The sequence below is a fragment of the Leiobunum rupestre genome, chromosome 1 (genome assembly GCF_980474605.1).
Source record: "Leiobunum rupestre chromosome 1, qqLeiRupe1.1.hap1, whole genome shotgun sequence".
Classification (NCBI taxonomy): domain Eukaryota; kingdom Metazoa; phylum Arthropoda; class Arachnida; order Opiliones; family Sclerosomatidae; genus Leiobunum; species Leiobunum rupestre.
Genome location: NC_143384.1, coordinates 98,158,510 through 98,177,501, shown reverse-complemented (window position 1 = coordinate 98,177,501; position 18,992 = coordinate 98,158,510). Strand labels below are relative to the sequence as shown.

At 30.6% G+C, this 18,992-nt stretch overlaps 1 protein-coding gene across 2 annotated transcripts; it reads left to right on the top strand.

The window, feature by feature from the left end:
• Positions 1 to 729: 729 nt before the first annotated feature.
• On the top strand, positions 730 to 16,270 carry LOC149969096 (uncharacterized). Of its 2 annotated transcripts, none has more exons than XM_090174282.1 (6): positions 730 to 989; positions 13,754 to 13,815; positions 15,121 to 15,315; positions 15,410 to 15,496; positions 15,572 to 15,618; positions 15,711 to 16,270. In XM_090174282.1, the coding sequence occupies exons 1-6, from the start codon at positions 860 to 862 to the stop codon at positions 15,748 to 15,750; spliced, it is 561 nt and encodes a 186-aa protein (XP_090030408.1). In that variant the 5' UTR covers positions 730 to 859; the 3' UTR covers positions 15,751 to 16,270. The 2 variants fall into 2 exon arrangements, with proteins under 2 accessions (XP_090030408.1, XP_090030410.1); XM_090174284.1 differs by lacking the exon at positions 730 to 989 and adding an exon at positions 13,313 to 13,335.
• Positions 16,271 to 18,992: the final 2,722 nt, after the last annotated feature.

Below are 18,992 nucleotides of genomic sequence, written 5' to 3'. Positions count from 1 at the left end.
ACCCGAAACTTGTTGATTCACTCTTTAAAGTAGCTAATTAAAAACTAACACAGCATACCCTTGAAGAGCTTCAAAACAAATATTTAAGATTTGTATTTAGTTCATCGTAATAAATAAAAAATGAAATAAAAAAAATAATTAAAGTTCGGTAATTTTTCCAAACGTTGAATATGTATCGCTGTTAATTGAAAGAAAAAAATTAGAAACAAAACGACCTTAGTTTATAGGGGTCAAGTTACGTAAAAAAATAAAATAAATATGAATTTAGAAGGAGGATAAATACGAAGAACTTTCACGGCCGAGTACCCATAAGGGTCACTACCATTCGGGGTCAAAGGTCGAAAAAAATCTCGAAATAATACTAATTTAACACCGAAATATTTCCTCGTAAAACGAGGTCAACAATTTAATTATATTACAAGAATAATATTAATAAGACAAGGTCGTTCAGATATTTAAATAACCCAATTATTTGATTAAAACTACAATCAGTATTTCAAACGAATCGTACATTTTAAAAATATCGGGAGCTAATATACGACTCCAATCAAAGAAATAGTAAAAATGACGTCATCGAAATTAGGTGACGTAACGCCGTGACGTGTTGGCGGGAGGCAAATACTGTGCCGCTTACAGGCAGCGGGGGCTGGGGGGGGGGGGGGTTAGCGCTGAATGGGAACAATATATATAACTTCGGCACCGGAGGAAAAATTTAACATTGCCGGAGATATTTCGGTTGAGATAGGATACAGTTCGTACCTCTTCTTAAGTTATTCGAAATTATTTATATTCTTCAACAGTTATTTATAAAATTAAATAATTTGTTTTCGAAAATTTGAAACTATAAAGTTAAAATAAAATGAAAATAAATTTTGGATATCGACCGTTAGTGGTCATTTTCTTGGTGCTAATAGGGGGCCACACGATAGCCACTGGACGTCGAGTAGCCACGGTTTACGATATTTTGCAGTTAATTTATAGACTATGCGGTAAGTGTTATTTTCATATTTTAATTTAGGTATTATTTTAACATTAAAATAAGACATAATTTAGGTAAGATTTTGACATTAAAATAAGACCTAATTTGGGTAATATTTTAACATTAAAATAAGACGTAATTTGGGTAATATTTTAACATTAAAATAAGACATAATTTAGGTAAGATTTTGACATTAAAATAAGACGAAATTTGGGTAATATTTTAACATTAAAATGAAACGTAATTTGGGTAATATTTTAACATTAAAATAAGACGTAATTTTGGTAGAATTTTAACATTAAAATAAAACGTAATTTAGGTAGAATTTTAACATTAAAATAAGTAAGACGTAATTTTAGCTAATATTATAACTTATACTTTAAAATTAAATAATTAAATAAATACCAATTAAAATTAGGAATATTACTAGAAGTATCCTCCATGAACGAATTTTTCTATTTATAGTTTGTAAAAATCCCGAATTCCAAAAGTTAATAAAATTAAGAATATATTTGAAAATTTGCATGTTTTAAACAAACTTAAAAATCAGGAACTTTAAACAATGGCCCTCGCGAAGAACCAGTTATATCGGTAAATATTTTATTTTTAGAGTGATTTTTCACGCTTTTTAAGGATTATTAGAGAAGCAGTTATTTAATTCGCCGCCGATAAAACCAGATTTCTTCAATTCAAAAAATGATCCTGTTAATTTTGTAAAGAACTTTATGGTCGAATGATTATTTTTAAAGATAGAAAAAACACCGGACGCGCATTTCCAATAACTTGCTTCTGCCCATAACAACTTGAACGGTGCAGTAAAAATATTTTCGGAAGAAAGAAATGAAATGAAATACACCGTGGAAATCCGGTAATTGAATACGCTAGTAACAAATATTCCTCGGATTTTTTTTAAATATAATATTTATTTTGCTTATTAAATAAATAAAATATATCCTTTAAAATATCCAAAATTAATTTTAAATCAAACAACATATTTTTATCCTGCTTTTCGCGTAACTTACTAATTTTAAATATATAAACTAAATAAATAATAACTTAATTTTAAAATCTAATTCCTAAGAAGGTATTTTTAATAAAAAAATAATTGTTATCCATTTAATAAATTTAAAATAAAATATTATTTTTAAATTTAAATTTCGTTGGACAGTAAAATAATTTCCTATAAGACTTAAGTAATATCAGAAGTATATAAGAAGCTTCTTACGAGAGAAGTATCCATTTACTTCTCTTTTAAGAGATATATTAATTATGTACTTCTGAAAATACGAACTTGTTGCAAGGGCACCTGTACCGGACAAAATAAAGCCGTTGACATCCAAAACTCACCGAAAGAGGCCCTGTCGTAATTACTTTTAGTTACCACCTCTAAAGTTTTTGAAAAATCCACAAACGTCAAAAAATCAGATGCAAGAAATTAATTTTAATTTGTCTTTTCGGTCAAAAAAACATTACTTTATCTTAAATCTAACATTCAAATCTTAGTTTGAAAACATGTTCGTAAGTTTTCAAATCAATCTCGTGTAAAAATCCAACACAAAAACTAAAACAATGATAATTAATTCAAATTTGTAGACCGTTCTTTTGAATTTGAAATTTAAAAATGAAATTCTTACCGAAAGGTTTTTAAATTAATTAAAATAATTATAAAAAATATTTAACCTTTTAAAATTAATTGAACGTGTCCAAAGAAAGTAATGTAAAAAGAATTTATGGAATGTTGGAAAGATTTGTACAAAATCCTTTCTCTCGATTTCCATCGTTAAATATTTGACCGTGAAAGCAAAAATGATATTCTAGAGGTATTTAAAACATCGTTGAAATATGGGATATTTAAAACATCGTTGAAATGTGGGATATTTAAAACATCGTTGAAATGTGGGATATTTAAAACATCGTTGAAATGTGGGATATTTAAAACATCGTTGAAATGTGGGATATTTAAAACATCGTTGAAATGTGGGATATTTAAAACATCGTTGAAATATGGAATATTTAAAACATCGTTGAAATATGGGATATTTAAAACAACGTTGAAATATGGGATATTTAAAACATCGTTGAAATATGGGATATTTAAAACATCGTTGAAATATGGGATATTTAAAACAACGTTGAAATATGGGATATTTAAAACATCGTTGAAATATGGGATATTTAAAACATCGTTGAAATGTGGGATATTTAAAACATCGTTGAAATATGGGATATTTAAAACATCGTTGAAATATGGGATATTTAAAACATCGTTGAAATATGGGATATTTAAAACATCGTTGAAATATGGGATATTTAAAATATCATTGAAATACAGATTATTTCAAAAATGGTAAAAGCTATGAAATAGGGCTATTTGATAAATTGGAAAAGTAAAAAACCATTTAAGAAATCGGTTAAAAAACTATTTAAGAAATTGGTTAAAAGGGGCTATTTAAGAAATCGGTTAAAAGGGGCTATTTAAGAAATGCGTTTAAATGTGCTTATTAAGAAATTGCTTAAAGGGGCTATTTGAAAAACGGTTAAATAATTGCTTTTTATATGCAAAATAAGGGGATATTTAAATATGGAGCCATTTTAAACAAGATATTACAAACATTTGAGTAAACCCAATCGCTTCTGATAGTTTAAATTTTTTCTAAATTTTCAATCAGTTTAGCGTACTCAGCATTAAGAACCTAATTTTATTACTCAAACAAAATCAATCGAAAGTACGTGAAACTAATACTCACAAACCCTAACCGATTTGTTTGAAATAAGAGGTCTGTTTTGAAAAAATAATAGCGAAGTTTTTTAAGGGTCAATGTTTTGGAGATATTTCGCGAAGCTAATGCCGGAGGCGGCCGGAGCTTGAGGAAAGTGATTGGGAATTCCGCTGTCATTTCTTGGTCATTCCTAAAATAGATACACAATAAATAACATCACGTTACCGTTACTTTGAACACATTTACATTCGGAAATTCAAAATGAAAATAAGAAATTGGGACCGATAGTTGGCTACAGGCTCTAAATGCCTAAGAGTTAAAAATATAGTTAAAATTTTAAATTATTACATCATGGTCGAATTTTCTCCCGGCTACAGAGGAGGGGGAGGAAATATCTCACCAGCTTACGCCAGTTTCAGAGAACCAATGAGATACCAGGTTCGTTTGATTGATGCTTAAGGGGGAAGAATACAGTAAAAGCCTCTTTTTTGTTCAAGCTGAACGTTTCTGTTTTAACAATTACATAATTTAATTATATTTTTCTTATTAGGCTGAACCTTCCTCTAGTGCTTAAAATAATTTTGATAATTCAAATATTAATAGTTAACGAGACATAAGGTCCTAACTAAAGGGTAGTTTGGGCGCTTGCCCAACTTGTTTAGCTCCGGGGGTCCGAATTAAAACGTAATAACTTAATTACTTTTAAATAAAAAATTGTGAAAATTATTTTAGTCACTAAACAAGAGGTTGTTCTACACTGAAATATTAATTTTATAAGTTAAAATACAAAATTAAAAGAGTTCAGCTTGAAATAGCGCGAAAGTAGACAATGGCCACTGTAGTCTTCTCCCTTACTCAACATAATAATTCTCTCGAAATAAAAATTAATTCTTGATACGTCCTTTTTAATGCTAATAAGAACCAATTAAAAAATTGGTCTTTTCTCATTTATCAATCTAAATTATCTAAGACCGTAATTTAAATTTTAGTCATTCCTATACATTAATTAATTTAATTATTAAAATAATAACTGTGACGTTATACTCCCTTTTTTGAAATAAGGAAGTGATGCTGAAAATATTTCCAACAATCCTTTTTGGGGACATTACTTCGTATTAAATCTGACACCCACTCGCTTATTAAATTCAATTAACGTATTCTAGGGTTACAATTAAATTTAATTACATCGGCGTTGCCAAATTAAGGTCAATTCTAATAGGTCAAATGGAAGGGGACCCGGTTTGTAAAAGGCCGATGACCATCTTCGTTCGATTGATCTCATTGACCCGCAAAATGAACGCCAATTTCACTGACCCATTGACCATTCACGTACTAGTCCTACGTCACGCGTTACTGGTCATCGAACCATATCCAAGTGGTTTCGAAGGAAAACCCGGTTAATTTTAATTACCGGTATTCAACGTTTCAGAAAACTTTCTCGGGGAATTTTTTTTCTAATCTCTTTATCTATGACAAACTTTTCCTTTAGTTTGGGTTTAGTTTTCGTTTGAACTTCTGACCGGATAGATCGAATACATCGGGGATATTAGGCGGGCCTAGTTTCAAGCTCACCTTCTTTTTCAACAGCGTAAGTAACATAATACCCATAAGTATGACACTTCTTATTATTTCAATTAATTATTTAATGGTAATCGCTGTTTCGCCAAGGTACGTCATTTTAGGATTTTTCGGGATTGGGCAGATTTTGAGTGTCCGCGGGTGTGGGAAAACACATTTTTTTATAGGCCAAAAAAAAACGAGTCAAATTTAATATATATTGGATTTTTAATCGAAATAGTTAAGGCATAATTGCTAGTTATTTTCAGGACAATAGACAGAACAAAACAAAACGTTTCTCAAGGGGTCGGACACTTGCCATTATTTTGTACAGGATTTCGTAGAGATTTTGGCGATTTTATCATTATTTTTGAAGTGATTTTGGGATTTCAATGTTAATTTACCATAGAGAGAGTTAAAAGATTTTGCGATTTTAGACAAAGTGTACGGGATTTTGGTAAATGTCCGACCCCTCGACGTTTCTAATGTAGTTAAATGCAAATTTATTCGTGAACTTCTTAAGCTCGTAAAAATTCAGGAGGAGAGGGCTATACTATAGTCTTTGGAAGTGCCCCAAAAAATGGTACAAGCCACTTTTTTGACGAAGTAGAAATCAAACGGACTTTAAAAATATAATAATTAATTGTTGAATTGGAACGTAAAATTTACTATTATTGTTCAGTGTCAAACTTATAACTATTACATTACTTATGCTAAGGTTTAGTACATTCCTTTTTCGTAAATGAAGGTAATTTCCAAATGTTTGCCTAGTTTGTAAAAGCACAGGGCGTCGCCATTCTGTCAGAATATTTTTCAGTTTACTTTCTACCTTTATATTGTCGTTACGTCATGTTTTAATCCCGATATTTACTCGCTTGTAGTTCAAATTTAAAGGGTTAAAGGTCTTCAATTCTATGTCCAATTTCAAGGTTTTATTTTTACAGAAATTATCGCATTATCGCTTCGTCATCAGAATATAATATTTTAATTTTTAAATAACACCATTCGTCTAACTACTAATTTTGCGCTAGTCGTTAACCAAACAACACTAAATAGCTATTTTACATATATTGAAATTTTTAATCATTAGATATAAAATAATTTTCATTAATCACTTTTGTGCTAAAAAATTAAAAAAAATTCTAATTTGCAATCATTAAAACTTGGAAAGTCAGTTAAACTTAAATGGTTTTATATCGTAAATAATTTTAATATATTATTCGAGAATAACGTTTGTCAAGTTTCCGGCTTTAGATACGTTAAATCATTAACTATTCACTTAAAATTAATAATAATAATAATAATAATAACAATTTTCGACGTTTTGGGGCTTTCACTCAGACTTTTGCCAACTCTCCTAGCTGTTTAGAATTAAGTTAAAATACGAACCATTAGTGGAAATTTTTCAACATTTTTTTTGAAACATTTAGTTAAATCATTAGTTTAAAAGTATCAACTCCCTCATTTGAAAGTCGTTAGAATAATCGTATATACCATTTTCAACCTTGAGATAAAATCTATCTATTACCTCGAACTTGGAATTTTTTTATAATTATTTATGCCGTTAATCAACGTACTCTGTATAAGACAATAATGCAAAAACCACGTATAACTATAATTTAAATAATAATAAATTTATACCGTGTGATCTTCTCCAGTTTCATTGGGTTTTTTTAGTATAATTACGGCAAAAACCACGTATAACTAAAATTACGAGTTCTTTTACATTTTACCTTGAATTCTGATACCGATTATCTAACCCGCAGTTCATTTATCACAAATATTCGTCATAACAAGTTCTACTATATGTCCTTATCTTTTAAATATTTAAATGAATATTTGAAGAAGAAAAAAAGCTCACCATAACAGTTAAATAGATTTTGCTTTCAGACGACTTCGCCCGACGTGGAATAAAATGGCTTTTTGACATCTGTCTACTCGCTCTCGTGACTTATATTAAAAGACATAATAAGGATGTCCCCAATATCGTGGACGAAATGTTACGAAACCCAAGTGATAGCGTCGGATAATGGTTACCTATATATTTATATATATGAGTAAGTGTTATCAAACTTGGTAGTTTTCACCGGGAACAATTTAAAGATGATTAGAATATCCTTACACGAAGATGCTGGTCACGTTTACTTGGAAAGGATTTTGCTCCGAGCACAAGGTCGCAGTTCGCAATAATGCCTTCGATGGCTTAACACTTGTTGGACCCTGGTGTTACCATAAGTGGATAATATCGTTACATAATTGTGACACTTCCTATTCTTCGCGTGTAATAGTTTTACTGAGAGCTATTAAGTATTCACAAGACAGACTGCATTACGGGCTTCGTCACCGTTTTGCGTCCGCTTGCTAACGCGTCACACGTAGCCTTTGACAGCGCCTCGCTAGGAGCAGACTTTCTAATGGTGATGACGTCACTTCGTTACTAGCTCTCAGTAAAATATTCCCCAAAGTGACAAACTTATGAAACAATATTATAGATTTATGGTGTTACCCACGGGAAACTGATTATGTTATCAAATCACAATCAAATCAAGTTTATTAAGAAATAGTTATTAGAGTTTATTATTAATTTTATTTTTTAATTATTATTTATTTCGGCTCGGAATTCTCAGATACCTGAGGATAATCAGTTCAAGTTAATCTTTGGTATCCACCTCATACAGCAATCTTATTTCAAACTGTATCTGATCCATTATCCCAAGTAACCGATACGAACTGGTCTGTTATAATTAATCTGACCAGATTCCGTTAGCTGAACAGTTATCTGACTTCTACGTTTAGTATATTTATAATCTTTTATTTTACAAGTAAAATCGGTAACTCGGAAATCTGCTCGCAATCTGAGTTTACATTGAATTCACATTAATTTAGGGTTTAAACTATCTGATTTGTATTTTGACCAATATCAATTGATCTGATAATATCTGAACTATCTTAACTATTTCTCCAATTTAGATAATGCAATTTTATAATAATAATAATAATAATAATAATAATCAGCTAGGCAAATACCCAAGGCACCACCTTAGGCCCATGCAAGTCATCAAGCGACTTTTAAAGCCATAAATTCCCCGCTTTGGGTAATTTGAAGGATGATTTCGTATTTTGTTAAATAATCGGCTAGGGATAGGCTTTAGATTTATACAAAAAATTCCATAATTTTTGGAATCAGCTTCCTTGAATTACGCGAAGAAATTAATCATTAAAATTAATTTTAATTGGGGGTCGAAATAGGGTTTTTTCGATCGACTCTGCTTAACTACAAATGACCCTTAATACTAGCGACAAATTTACTGTTCTGAGTACGCAATGACTTTGCGACAGACTATTGTTACCCAGTTTCGTCCAGTGTCATACTTATAGGTTATTATGTTACTTACATGTGTAATCTTTCAAAAACGAGAACAAGATTTCACGTATGTTTTAAGTATATCTTGCGTATTAATTATAAATTGGAATAAATTTTCAATCTCCTTGTACATTATTTTAATAATCTAAGAAGAATTTGGTCGAAAATGAGCGTTTTTTCAACCACTCGGTTAAGAACAATATTTTAATCACCTTGTTAATAAGAAACAATTTTTCAATCACCCTGTTAATAAGGAGCAATTTTTCAATCACCTTGTTAATAAGGAACAATATTCCAATCACCCTGTTAATAAGGAACAATTTTTCAATCACCCTGTTAATAAGGAACAATATTACAATCACCCTGTTAATAAGGAACAATTTTTCAATCACCCTGTTAATAAGGAACAATATTCCAATCATCCTGTTAATAAGGAGCAATTTTTCAATCACCCTGTTAATAAGGAACAATATTTTAATAACCCTGTTCTTGATAAGCGCAAAATAACAACCTAAGAGGAATTGAATTGTGTATAAGAAAGGGCGAAACGCAGTTCTTATAATATAACCACCAATCTAAAAAACAAATTCGGTAAAACCTTTAAAGTATTTTTCTCTTCCATCTCATCCGTTTCTACACCCCCAAAAAAATTTAAAACATTTAACAGAGAAAATGAAAGTGAAGTAGAACCAAAAGACAAACTTGCGCAAGCGTCTAGCAAAATATGGGACAAATAACCGACGACAAATATTTAAATAACGAAAGCGTGAACAGTATAATCATTCGAAAAGGAAGTACACCCTGTCAAAATTCGCCGGATCTCGTTACTAGGGGGCGCGAAAATTTCTATACACTACTGGGTTAAATTTGAACCGAACCCCCCGTCGCGTGAGATTTACAATTTCCTCTCCAATGATTTGTTAATTTACTTATGTTAATATAACATATATTGCGTAAGAGGAATTTCATTGGAATTCCGAGTTTAGCGGTTCTTTTGGGCGCGTTGGGTCGAATTCACGTCTTGTAATTTAATGCGCGGTTACTAAAAGGGAATTTGCATCCGGCGCCTTGTTGGCTGGGGCGGACTTAGGCATGGTCTTTAAGGGCTGCAGCCCAGGGCCCCGTTCAATCAAAGGGCCCCCTTCGTGATCAGATATTAAATAAAAACCTTTTAAATTAAAAATTAAAAAGGGGTATAAAAATAATTTTTACCGTGTTGAATGAATCGCCACAACTTGCCCAAAGTTGGGTAGGCCCCAAACAGTGTTAGTCCAGGGCCCCCAAAGTTAACGGTCCGCCCCTGCTTGTTGGCCTCATGATTCCCTGGAAGAAGACCACACCCTCTCTGCCTTCCCCACGCCCTTCCAAATGCCAACTAATCAGGTTATTCCGACGGCATTTTCAGATATCTAAAGACAATTAGATAGATAAGATTAATCTTTTATATTTCTTTCACCCAACAATCTGATTCTCAAACTGAATCCGATACATAAGTCATAAACCCTAAAAAACCGATCTGAACTCATTCGCTATAGACTAGACAAGGTGAATTTTGTAAAATTATAATTTTCAATGAAGAAAATCAGAATTTAAGTTTGTAAAAATAGCGATTTCACTAAATATTTATTTACCGAAAAATTCCCCTTTTTGGGTAATTGTATAATTTGCAGGATAACTTTTTGTGAAATAATAGGTCAGGGACTTAAAATTATAGGCTTTAGATTTATACAAAAAAATCCCCAATTTTTGAAATCGACTTCCTTGAAGTACGTGAAGAAATTAAGCATTAAAATTAGTTTTATTAGAGGGTCAAAATAATAACGTTGCTTTTATCTGAGAATCGGTATATTTTGAACTGTGATGCGCTAAAATAACGTCGATTTGAGCCTGCGAAGGTACTTGTTTCAGTTTTATAGCCTCGACACTTTTGGAAAAGTTTTGACAATTACTGTATGTTGAAATCTTTTGAAATTTTCCAAAAAGGATTTAATATATTGTAATATACAATGTATAGGATAGATCGATTTTCAATTTTTAACCGGCAAAGACGACTTTAAAGGGGTAAAATTAATCCGAGGTAACGTGCTGATGGCGTTATTTGTTAGTAGATGGCGCTCTTATAGCAACATGACGTCATAATTTTGATTTTCAACGATTGGTTGAAAGTTTTCAGTTTTTAGTGGAGAAAGTTTTGTCGAGATTTAAAATACAAAATTATCTTCCCTGATTGGATAGTTTAAAATTGTATTATATCGCCATCTATGGCGGAGAGTGTTAACTACTGTTAAAATTAATTGTTAATTTAAATTACAAAAATTATATATTTTTAATAAGAATTTAAAGTACTATAATTTAGTAATTAATTAATAACTTTTTAAAACAAGTTATTTTTCATAAACTTTATACTGTCGCCATCTACCTCAAACATTATTAAATAGGAAGGCACCTCGGGTGGATTTCGCCCCTTTTTGCATATTTCCCTGTAGGCAATATGTGAATGCGTCTATAGCATATAAAATATTAAATATTAAATAGCATATTATACAATATAAAACCGACAGCTTAATGTTTTTCGGGTCAAACATTCAAACACGTTTTTAAAACATCAAACTTAATTATGACTGTCTTGTGTCCGAAATGAACCATTTCGAAGCCAGGTGCAATGTAACCACGCGAGCTCTACATCTATTGCAATTTTTATAAATGGTATAGCGTAAGCGAATTTATTCATCATAGAACGGCTAGTGTAGTTTTTGGGACTCTGGTAGCATTGATTTATATTAGTTAGATCAGTGTTAGAGAACCGATCAGATACCAGGTGGATATCTGGGAACCTTGCAAAACTCCAATTGTTTTCTGGTATTTCAAACATTCAGCCAATCTATAGTTGAATTTATATTCGGTTTATTTTAAATACTAAATCACTAAATTTAAGGGGAATTTATAAGCTGATTATTATTAAGCTTACAAAAGTTTTAAAATTATTATTTTTTAAATTTTAAAAGGAGTGGAGTTTTTAAAGAAAGTGAAAATTATATTAATGATTTTAAAATAATTTTAAGTCAATAGTTAATAATTTAACGTATCTAAAGCCGGAAACTTGCCAAATATTATTCACGAATAATACGAGGGGTAAGTCACTCTCGGATGACCTGTACACCGAGTACGCGTACTTAGTACTGTTAAAGGTACGGATTTTAAAGAGTTCACGAACTTTTATTAGCACCGTCAGAGGTACGGCAATGTACACCGAGTTCGCGGAGTGACCAACTCCTCGGAATAATATATTAAAATTATTTACGATATAAAACCATTTAAGTTTAACTGACTTTCCAATTTTTAATGATTCCAAATTAGAATTTTTTAATTTTTTGGCACAATAGTAATTAAAGGAAATAATTTTATATTTAATGATTAAAAATTTCCATACATGGAAAATGTTTAAAAGTGCGCAACAAATGGTTTTATTTAAAAATTGAAGTATAAATGACGGAGCAATGATGCCATTTCTTGCGCACTTTTAAACATCGTTGTCTTTATACCTTGTCTAACTAGGAAAATGTTAATTGTACCATAAGTAACATAGATCCAAAACGTGTTTCATAATAGTTATAGACAGTTTATCACTATCGAATACTATTGAATTTCGAGGTCTTTATTAAATCAATTTGATTAAAACTAGTAATTTAAAAAATATTGATTTCAATCAGTGATTACACTTCAATGTATTTATGAAAATGTCAATTCGGAGAAAACTCAATTAAATTTAATTTTTAATTAATAATTTAAAATTGTTTACATTACCGCTGCGCTCAAATTAACAAACAGTTATAAAACCCTTAAAAAATCAAATAATAAAAAAATTCAATTAAAACCCATAAAAATTATATTTAAATCAAATAGATCGATTTTTGAAATTAAAAACTTCAAATAATTCTATTTTTCTTTTAAATTCAAATAAACTGATTTTTTTTAAATAAAACGTTTTTTTTAATAAAAAAAATCGAACCACCATTTTCAAGGCTTTTAGGTATACACTTGGAATGTCTGCGGAAGATTTTTACGGCCGTGATGAAGCTCGCAGAAACGGGCGTGTCTGAAAGCGGGAAAACTCACGATAAAAACTTTCGCGCCTCGCTACCCTCATTCGACGAAAACTCGTCATTAAGCCTAGTCATGGTTATGATATTATTAGCTTACCCGATTATCTCTTTTATAACCATACAAATACCTGAAATTAGGTATCACTACGCTTCTTTCGCGAAGAAAATTATAATTACTTCAAAATATCAAGTACGATAACAAATTGAGGTTTTTAAATCCATTGTTTCATAAGCCTTTTTTGCGCGGGAAACTCGCCTATTTGTTACCATGACGACGCATTCTCGAGCCAATGAATTTGAAATGTCGCGTTACGTCTTACACTTGACGTAGTTAAGCCCCGCCTTTTTCTCGACGCGCTTTCGTATCACCGTCCCAATGGAACCTTAGACATTCCAAGTGTATACCTCTATAGTTTCCTGCTAATACCTATTTCTCGGTGTTAAGAATATGTTTTATTAGCAAAAAATGCTAGTGGTTATACTTACGAGGAGACTACCCTAGGTGATAATCACCGATTTTGTTGAAACTAGGTAACATGAAATTATACGAAGGGAAAAGTTGCAATTTGCATTATTTTTGCCATGGCAACCGAAAATGTTTTTGACAACACAGTATGTATATTTTCCCATTGAAAATAACTTGGGAATCTGAGCACTTCTAAGGGTCCCCCTGTAAAAAATAATTATAATTAAAATTGTTAATTTTGATCAAATTCAAACAACGTAATTGAATTTTATTAATTTCGATAAAATTCATTTATTATTGTCGATTCAGCGATTAGTTGGCAAATACAACTTTTTTATCTTCATATTTCGCTTTTCTCCATTTTTACCGATTCTGATCAATTTTTACATGTTTTAATCAAATTGACCAAAATTCCTCAAAATATCATAAAATTAATTTAATTTGTCAATTTTGATCTATTTTTTTTTGGTTTGGAAATTTTTATGTGTAAGAGGCGTTGAACGTTTTATATACTTAGGATTGTTACATTACTTATGATTTTCCTGACGTTAATTTTGTTTTCAGTGGCCGAGGGCGAACAGCGATCGACCGGGTTACAGTGCGTGGATTATCACATGGCGGCCGAGGTGAGTTCCTTTTCCTTCCCCGAAGAAGAATATTACTCGAAGCAATTTCAGATCTATTCCAAGGTTTTCCTCATATTCCTCATGTCATTTAACATCCCAACACTAAAAACATTTTATAGATTATTCTATTACGCTAATAGGATATTTAAAAAAATATAAGGTAGTAGAACTGCACGTATTTCCGATGAAATACGATATTTGTTATGAAATATTTTAAGATAAGAAATTTATATTATCTGAAATTTTTAAACGCGAAAATGATTTAAATTGATGTAGGCCTATGTCTTTTTCTTACTTCAGTCACTTCAGTGTAAAAGAAATTCACAGTCGGTTTAAATTGAGATGTTTTTTAATTATACTTAATTATATTAAAATAATTGATCTAAAGTAATATAAAAGTATTTAACTAAATTACAATTATTTAACCAAATTAAAGTTACCGAACTAAACGAAATAAAAGTTACCGAACTAAATGATATCAAAGTTACCGAACTAAATGATATCAAAAATACCGAGCTAAATTAAATTAAAGTTACCGAGTTAAATTAAATTAAAGTTACCGAGCTAATTTAAATTAAAGTTACCGAACTAAATGATATTAAAGTTACCGAGTCAAATTTAAACAAAGTTAGTGAGTGAGTTTAAATTAGAGTTACCGAGCTAGATTAAATTAAAATTACCGTACTAAATTAAATTAAGTCTATTTAATTAAAATAAATATAAAATATTTAACTAAATTGAATTAGGTCTTTAACTAATTTGAATTAAGATTTTAACTAAATTGAATTAAGTATTTAACTAAGTAACTTAATGAAATTAAAAGTCTTTAACTTAATGAAATTAAGTCTTTTACTTAATGAAATTAAGTCTTTTACTTAATGAAATTAAGTCTTTTACTTAATGAAATTAAGTCTTTAACTTGATGAAATTAAGTCTTTAACTTGATGAAATTAAGTCTTTAACTTGATGAAATTAAGTCTTTAACTTGATGAAATTAAGTCTTTAACTTGATGAAATTAAGTCTTTAACTTGATGAAATTAAGTCTTTAACTTGATGAAATTAAGTCTTTAACTTGATGAAATTAAAAGTCTTTAACTTGATGAAATTAAAAGTCTTTAACTTGATGAAATTAAAAGTCTTTAACTTGATGAAATTAAAAGTCTTTAACTTGATGAAATTAAAAGTCTTAACTTTATGAAATTAAAAGTTTTTAACTTGATGAATTTAAAGCTATTTATCTAAACAAAATTAAAATTATCTAAATAAAATTAATTATATTTAATATGGTGTTTTTAACGACTTAGGTATCTGATGTACTTGAACAATGTATGGCTAAGCACAAAATTCGAGGGGAGGAAACCACGACGACTGCCGCCCCAAGCAACGACACTATCATCATCCCCAACACAGCCAGCGGCGTTGCCAGGCTTTGTGATAAATTGACCTTGGTTGAAGAATGGTCAGAGAAGCATACCAAGCCACCCAGCCAGCTGACAACGGTCAGTATATTACATTAATACTTTCTAAAACCAGTCAAAATGTGAAATCAAAAATTGATAATATCTAACTATGAATTGTATAAATAATACACAGGTAATTGGAATCGAAGCTCTGGGCCGTATGACTTGCGTTATGGGTAGTGTCCATCGACCCTTGACCACTTGGACAGCCGCCTTTTCAGTAAGTTTTAATTCATATTACTTAAAAATTAAAAATATAATATTAAAATATTTTTCTAATTAATTTAAAAAATAGAAATGCTTTCCAAACCAAGAACTAGAATGGGCAAAAAGCAAAACTAAGTAAGTTATATCTAAATTGAAATAATTAATTAGTATTAATTAAATTATACAATTTAAATATTTTATAATAAAATGTAATTTTCTTTTTTTAGAGGAAAGTTGACACCAGCCGCTATCGGCTCAAATTTATAATCATAAAACATCACGAAAATATCGCATTTTGTAAAATCACCACCACATAATATCATTGCAAATTTTTAAAAATTTCACCATATATTTTTGTCGCCCAATTAAATCTTTTTAAGAATCTAAATACTACGTTTAGAAAAAATGCTATTTTAAAATTAAATTTTTAAGGAAACCAAGAAGCTATATATATATATATAATAAATTTAATAATATTATTATAATTATATAATTATAATATATTATTATTATTAATTATATATATATATATATATATATTAGTTTTAATTAAACCCTTTAATTGCACTCACTGCAATTAAAAAATGAATAAATATTATTTATATTAGATCAAAAATCCGATTTACTTTTTATGTAAATATGTTTTTGTAAATATTTTATACTATTATTATTATTATTTTTTATTATTAACCTTGTGTATATACGGAAAAAAAACGTCGGAATGTTTTGTAGTCTCATTTGAAAAAAATAAACAGTTCTTAGGAGAACTAGATATACATTGAAAGAAGCCTTGAAATTTTCCACCACCATGTAACACCAAAAGTAAATGAACCGAAGTTATCAGACTGCTATACTCCCCATGTTGGAGGCGTTTTCCTTATGAAGTTACATTTTTACCAAAAATGTATAATTTGGCGCGCACCTAGCCCGAAAAAAATGTTTTTGTTTTTATGAAACCATTGTTATACATAGAAATAGCTATACCCACAATTCCAAGTGAAATTTATCCCGTCAAAAGACGGGGATGGAAATTAGCTTTTATTCGACTCGATTTTCTCATCGATTTCATAAGGAAGACGCCCTCCGAATCTGAGCGCTGTTTCGATGACCTCGGTTAATTTACTTCTGGTAACACCAATAATTTATTTATTTATACTCACAGTGAATGACTATGTTGAGAGGGTGCCATGGTCTAAATCCCCCTCCGTCACGAGAGGGGGAAGGTATTACGTCACCCGCGTCCGTTTTAATCTCATCTTAAGACGTCAGTTACAGGGAACCAATGAGATACCGGCTCAATTTGATTGACGATTAAGGGGAGGACCATACTGTTTGAGCGTGAGGAGGATTGGGAGCAACAGTAGAAATAAATAATTTCTTGGTAATAAATTAGTCCTAATTACCGAGTAATCCTCAACTTTAATTTTCCATAAGAATAAATAATTAAGGAATTCGAAATATTCGGAAAGGCTCAAGGTTATTCAACTCACGATTATGTTATATTTTGCAACTGTATGCACGTTTATTATCTCCAACGAAATCGTGAAATAGCTATTAGTGAAACTGCTAGTTTAAATATTTGTTTCTTCGCATATATTCTTAGTAGAAACCGTTTTCTTTCAACGAAGACTCAAAAGAGAAAAGGTCTAATTGCAATCTCATTACATTGGTTGTCTAGATATCTAGTTAAATGTCTATTATCTAAATATGTGTAATGAAAGAACTCGGGAGTCAAAATTTCTTAAAATACATACGAAAAAAGCGAATATTTAAATGATGTGTAAATTCATTATGCATTGCTCCCATTTTATACTAGAATTTCATTAAATATTCTACATTAGTAATACCAGAAGTTCATAATATTACGAGGGAAGTGACATTATTTTGTACGGGATTTCGGTACTTTTTGAAGTGATTTTGGGATTTCAATGTTAATTTACCATAGAGAGAGTTAAAAGATTTTGCTTCAAATCTTAAAATCTGGGTGAAAATCAGTTCCAATATCTCAAAAACAGCCTATAAAAACAACAAATCAACACGAAAATTGTATTCTGAAATTTCAAAATTAGTTTCTGATTTCTGAAATCACTTTGAGATTCAAAATCCAGAACGCAAATTTTGCAAATGACGCACCCCACGGAAAAATAGCCGGAACTTGTGAAGGTTTATGTTTCATGGATACTTATCTCGTCAGAGACGTATTATATACTTCTGATAAAGTGTAAGTTTAAAATGAATATCTGCTAGATTAAGAGGCTTGGAATACAAGAGATCGACTTTTTCGAATTTTCAAACGCCTTCGATATCCTAGCTTATAACCCGCGGCTAGGTGTCGCTAGAAATAAGGCTCATTGGCTGAAACAGTAAAGTCATCAGTACTGAATGTATTTGAAATTGCTATAGGCTATTGTAATATTTTTTTTAAATTAATCTCATAAATATCATAATTAACCATAAGTATGTCATAAGATTATTATTAATAATATTTTTTAATTCGGTGAAGATTTTTTGAACTTTATATAAAGTGACGTGTATTGTATCCAATTGGACTTCTTAAATTTGCTAATAGCCAATTATTAATAATTATTAATTATGATTACAAAGAGAGTACCCGAAGTGTTTAATGCCGATTTTGTTCGAAGTCGGGCGTAATGTAGACCTATATGAGATATAAGATTTTTTCCTTATTTTACCCAAAAATGATTACAATTTTACCCCACAAATTTCCAATTTACCCAAACTTGATGAAATTTACCTAAATGTGGTCCAAATTACCCATTTTCAAATTGTCAAAAAATTTTCGTAGGTGTGAAATCGAGAAAATCCCATGCTTTTTTTAATCGAGAATTTTTGTTTTAAGTGTCAAAACATTTTCGGTTGCCATGGCAAATCGAATGGGTAGTGCAACGTCTCCTTTTTGGGAAATTTCATATCTCATATAAGTCTACATTACGTCTGACGTTGAACAAAATCGGAAATAAACACCTCGGGTACTCTCCAGTGGCGTAGACAAGGGGGGGGGGTTTCCGGGTCCAGACCACCCGCTGGGCCTACCTTTGACTGTACTAAATTTCCACCCTCTTCTCGACCCCCCCCCCCTTTGACGAATTTCTGGCTACGTCACTGGTACTCTCCTCGTACAGGTACAGGAATTGTAATAAGTAGAAGGATTATCGTGGCCATTTTGAGTTTGAAAAAGTTAGTAAAATTACGCATAAAAATACCAAAATTAAAATATTTTTTATGCAGGAACAGAGCTTTAGTACCATTGGGTCGATTCCCATTCGACCGACATTTTGTTTGCTCACAAGTGAAAGCATGAAACCTAACCTAACCTAACCTAACCTAACTTTTTCGAATAAATGGGATTCGACCCAATGGGATTGCAAAATTAGAATTCGATCTATTGGGAAAGTATATTTTTTGATTCGATCCATTAGGAATTCGACCCAATAGGATTATATCCAACGGGAATATACCGGTACAGATTATTACATAAAACGGCTTAA

Excerpts from the sequence above, each read along its gene's own strand:
- LOC149969096 (XM_090174282.1), top strand. The coding sequence starts at position 860 with ATGAAAATAAATTTTGGATATCGACCGTTAGTGGTCATTTTCTTGGTG. Across the intron at positions 15,497-15,571 it reads CTTGGACAGCCGCCTTTTCA|AAATGCTTTCCAAACCAAGA; the intron begins GTAAGTTTTAAT and ends TTTAAAAAATAG. Across the intron at positions 15,619-15,710 it reads TGGGCAAAAAGCAAAACTAA|AGGAAAGTTGACACCAGCCG; the intron begins GTAAGTTATATC and ends TTCTTTTTTTAG.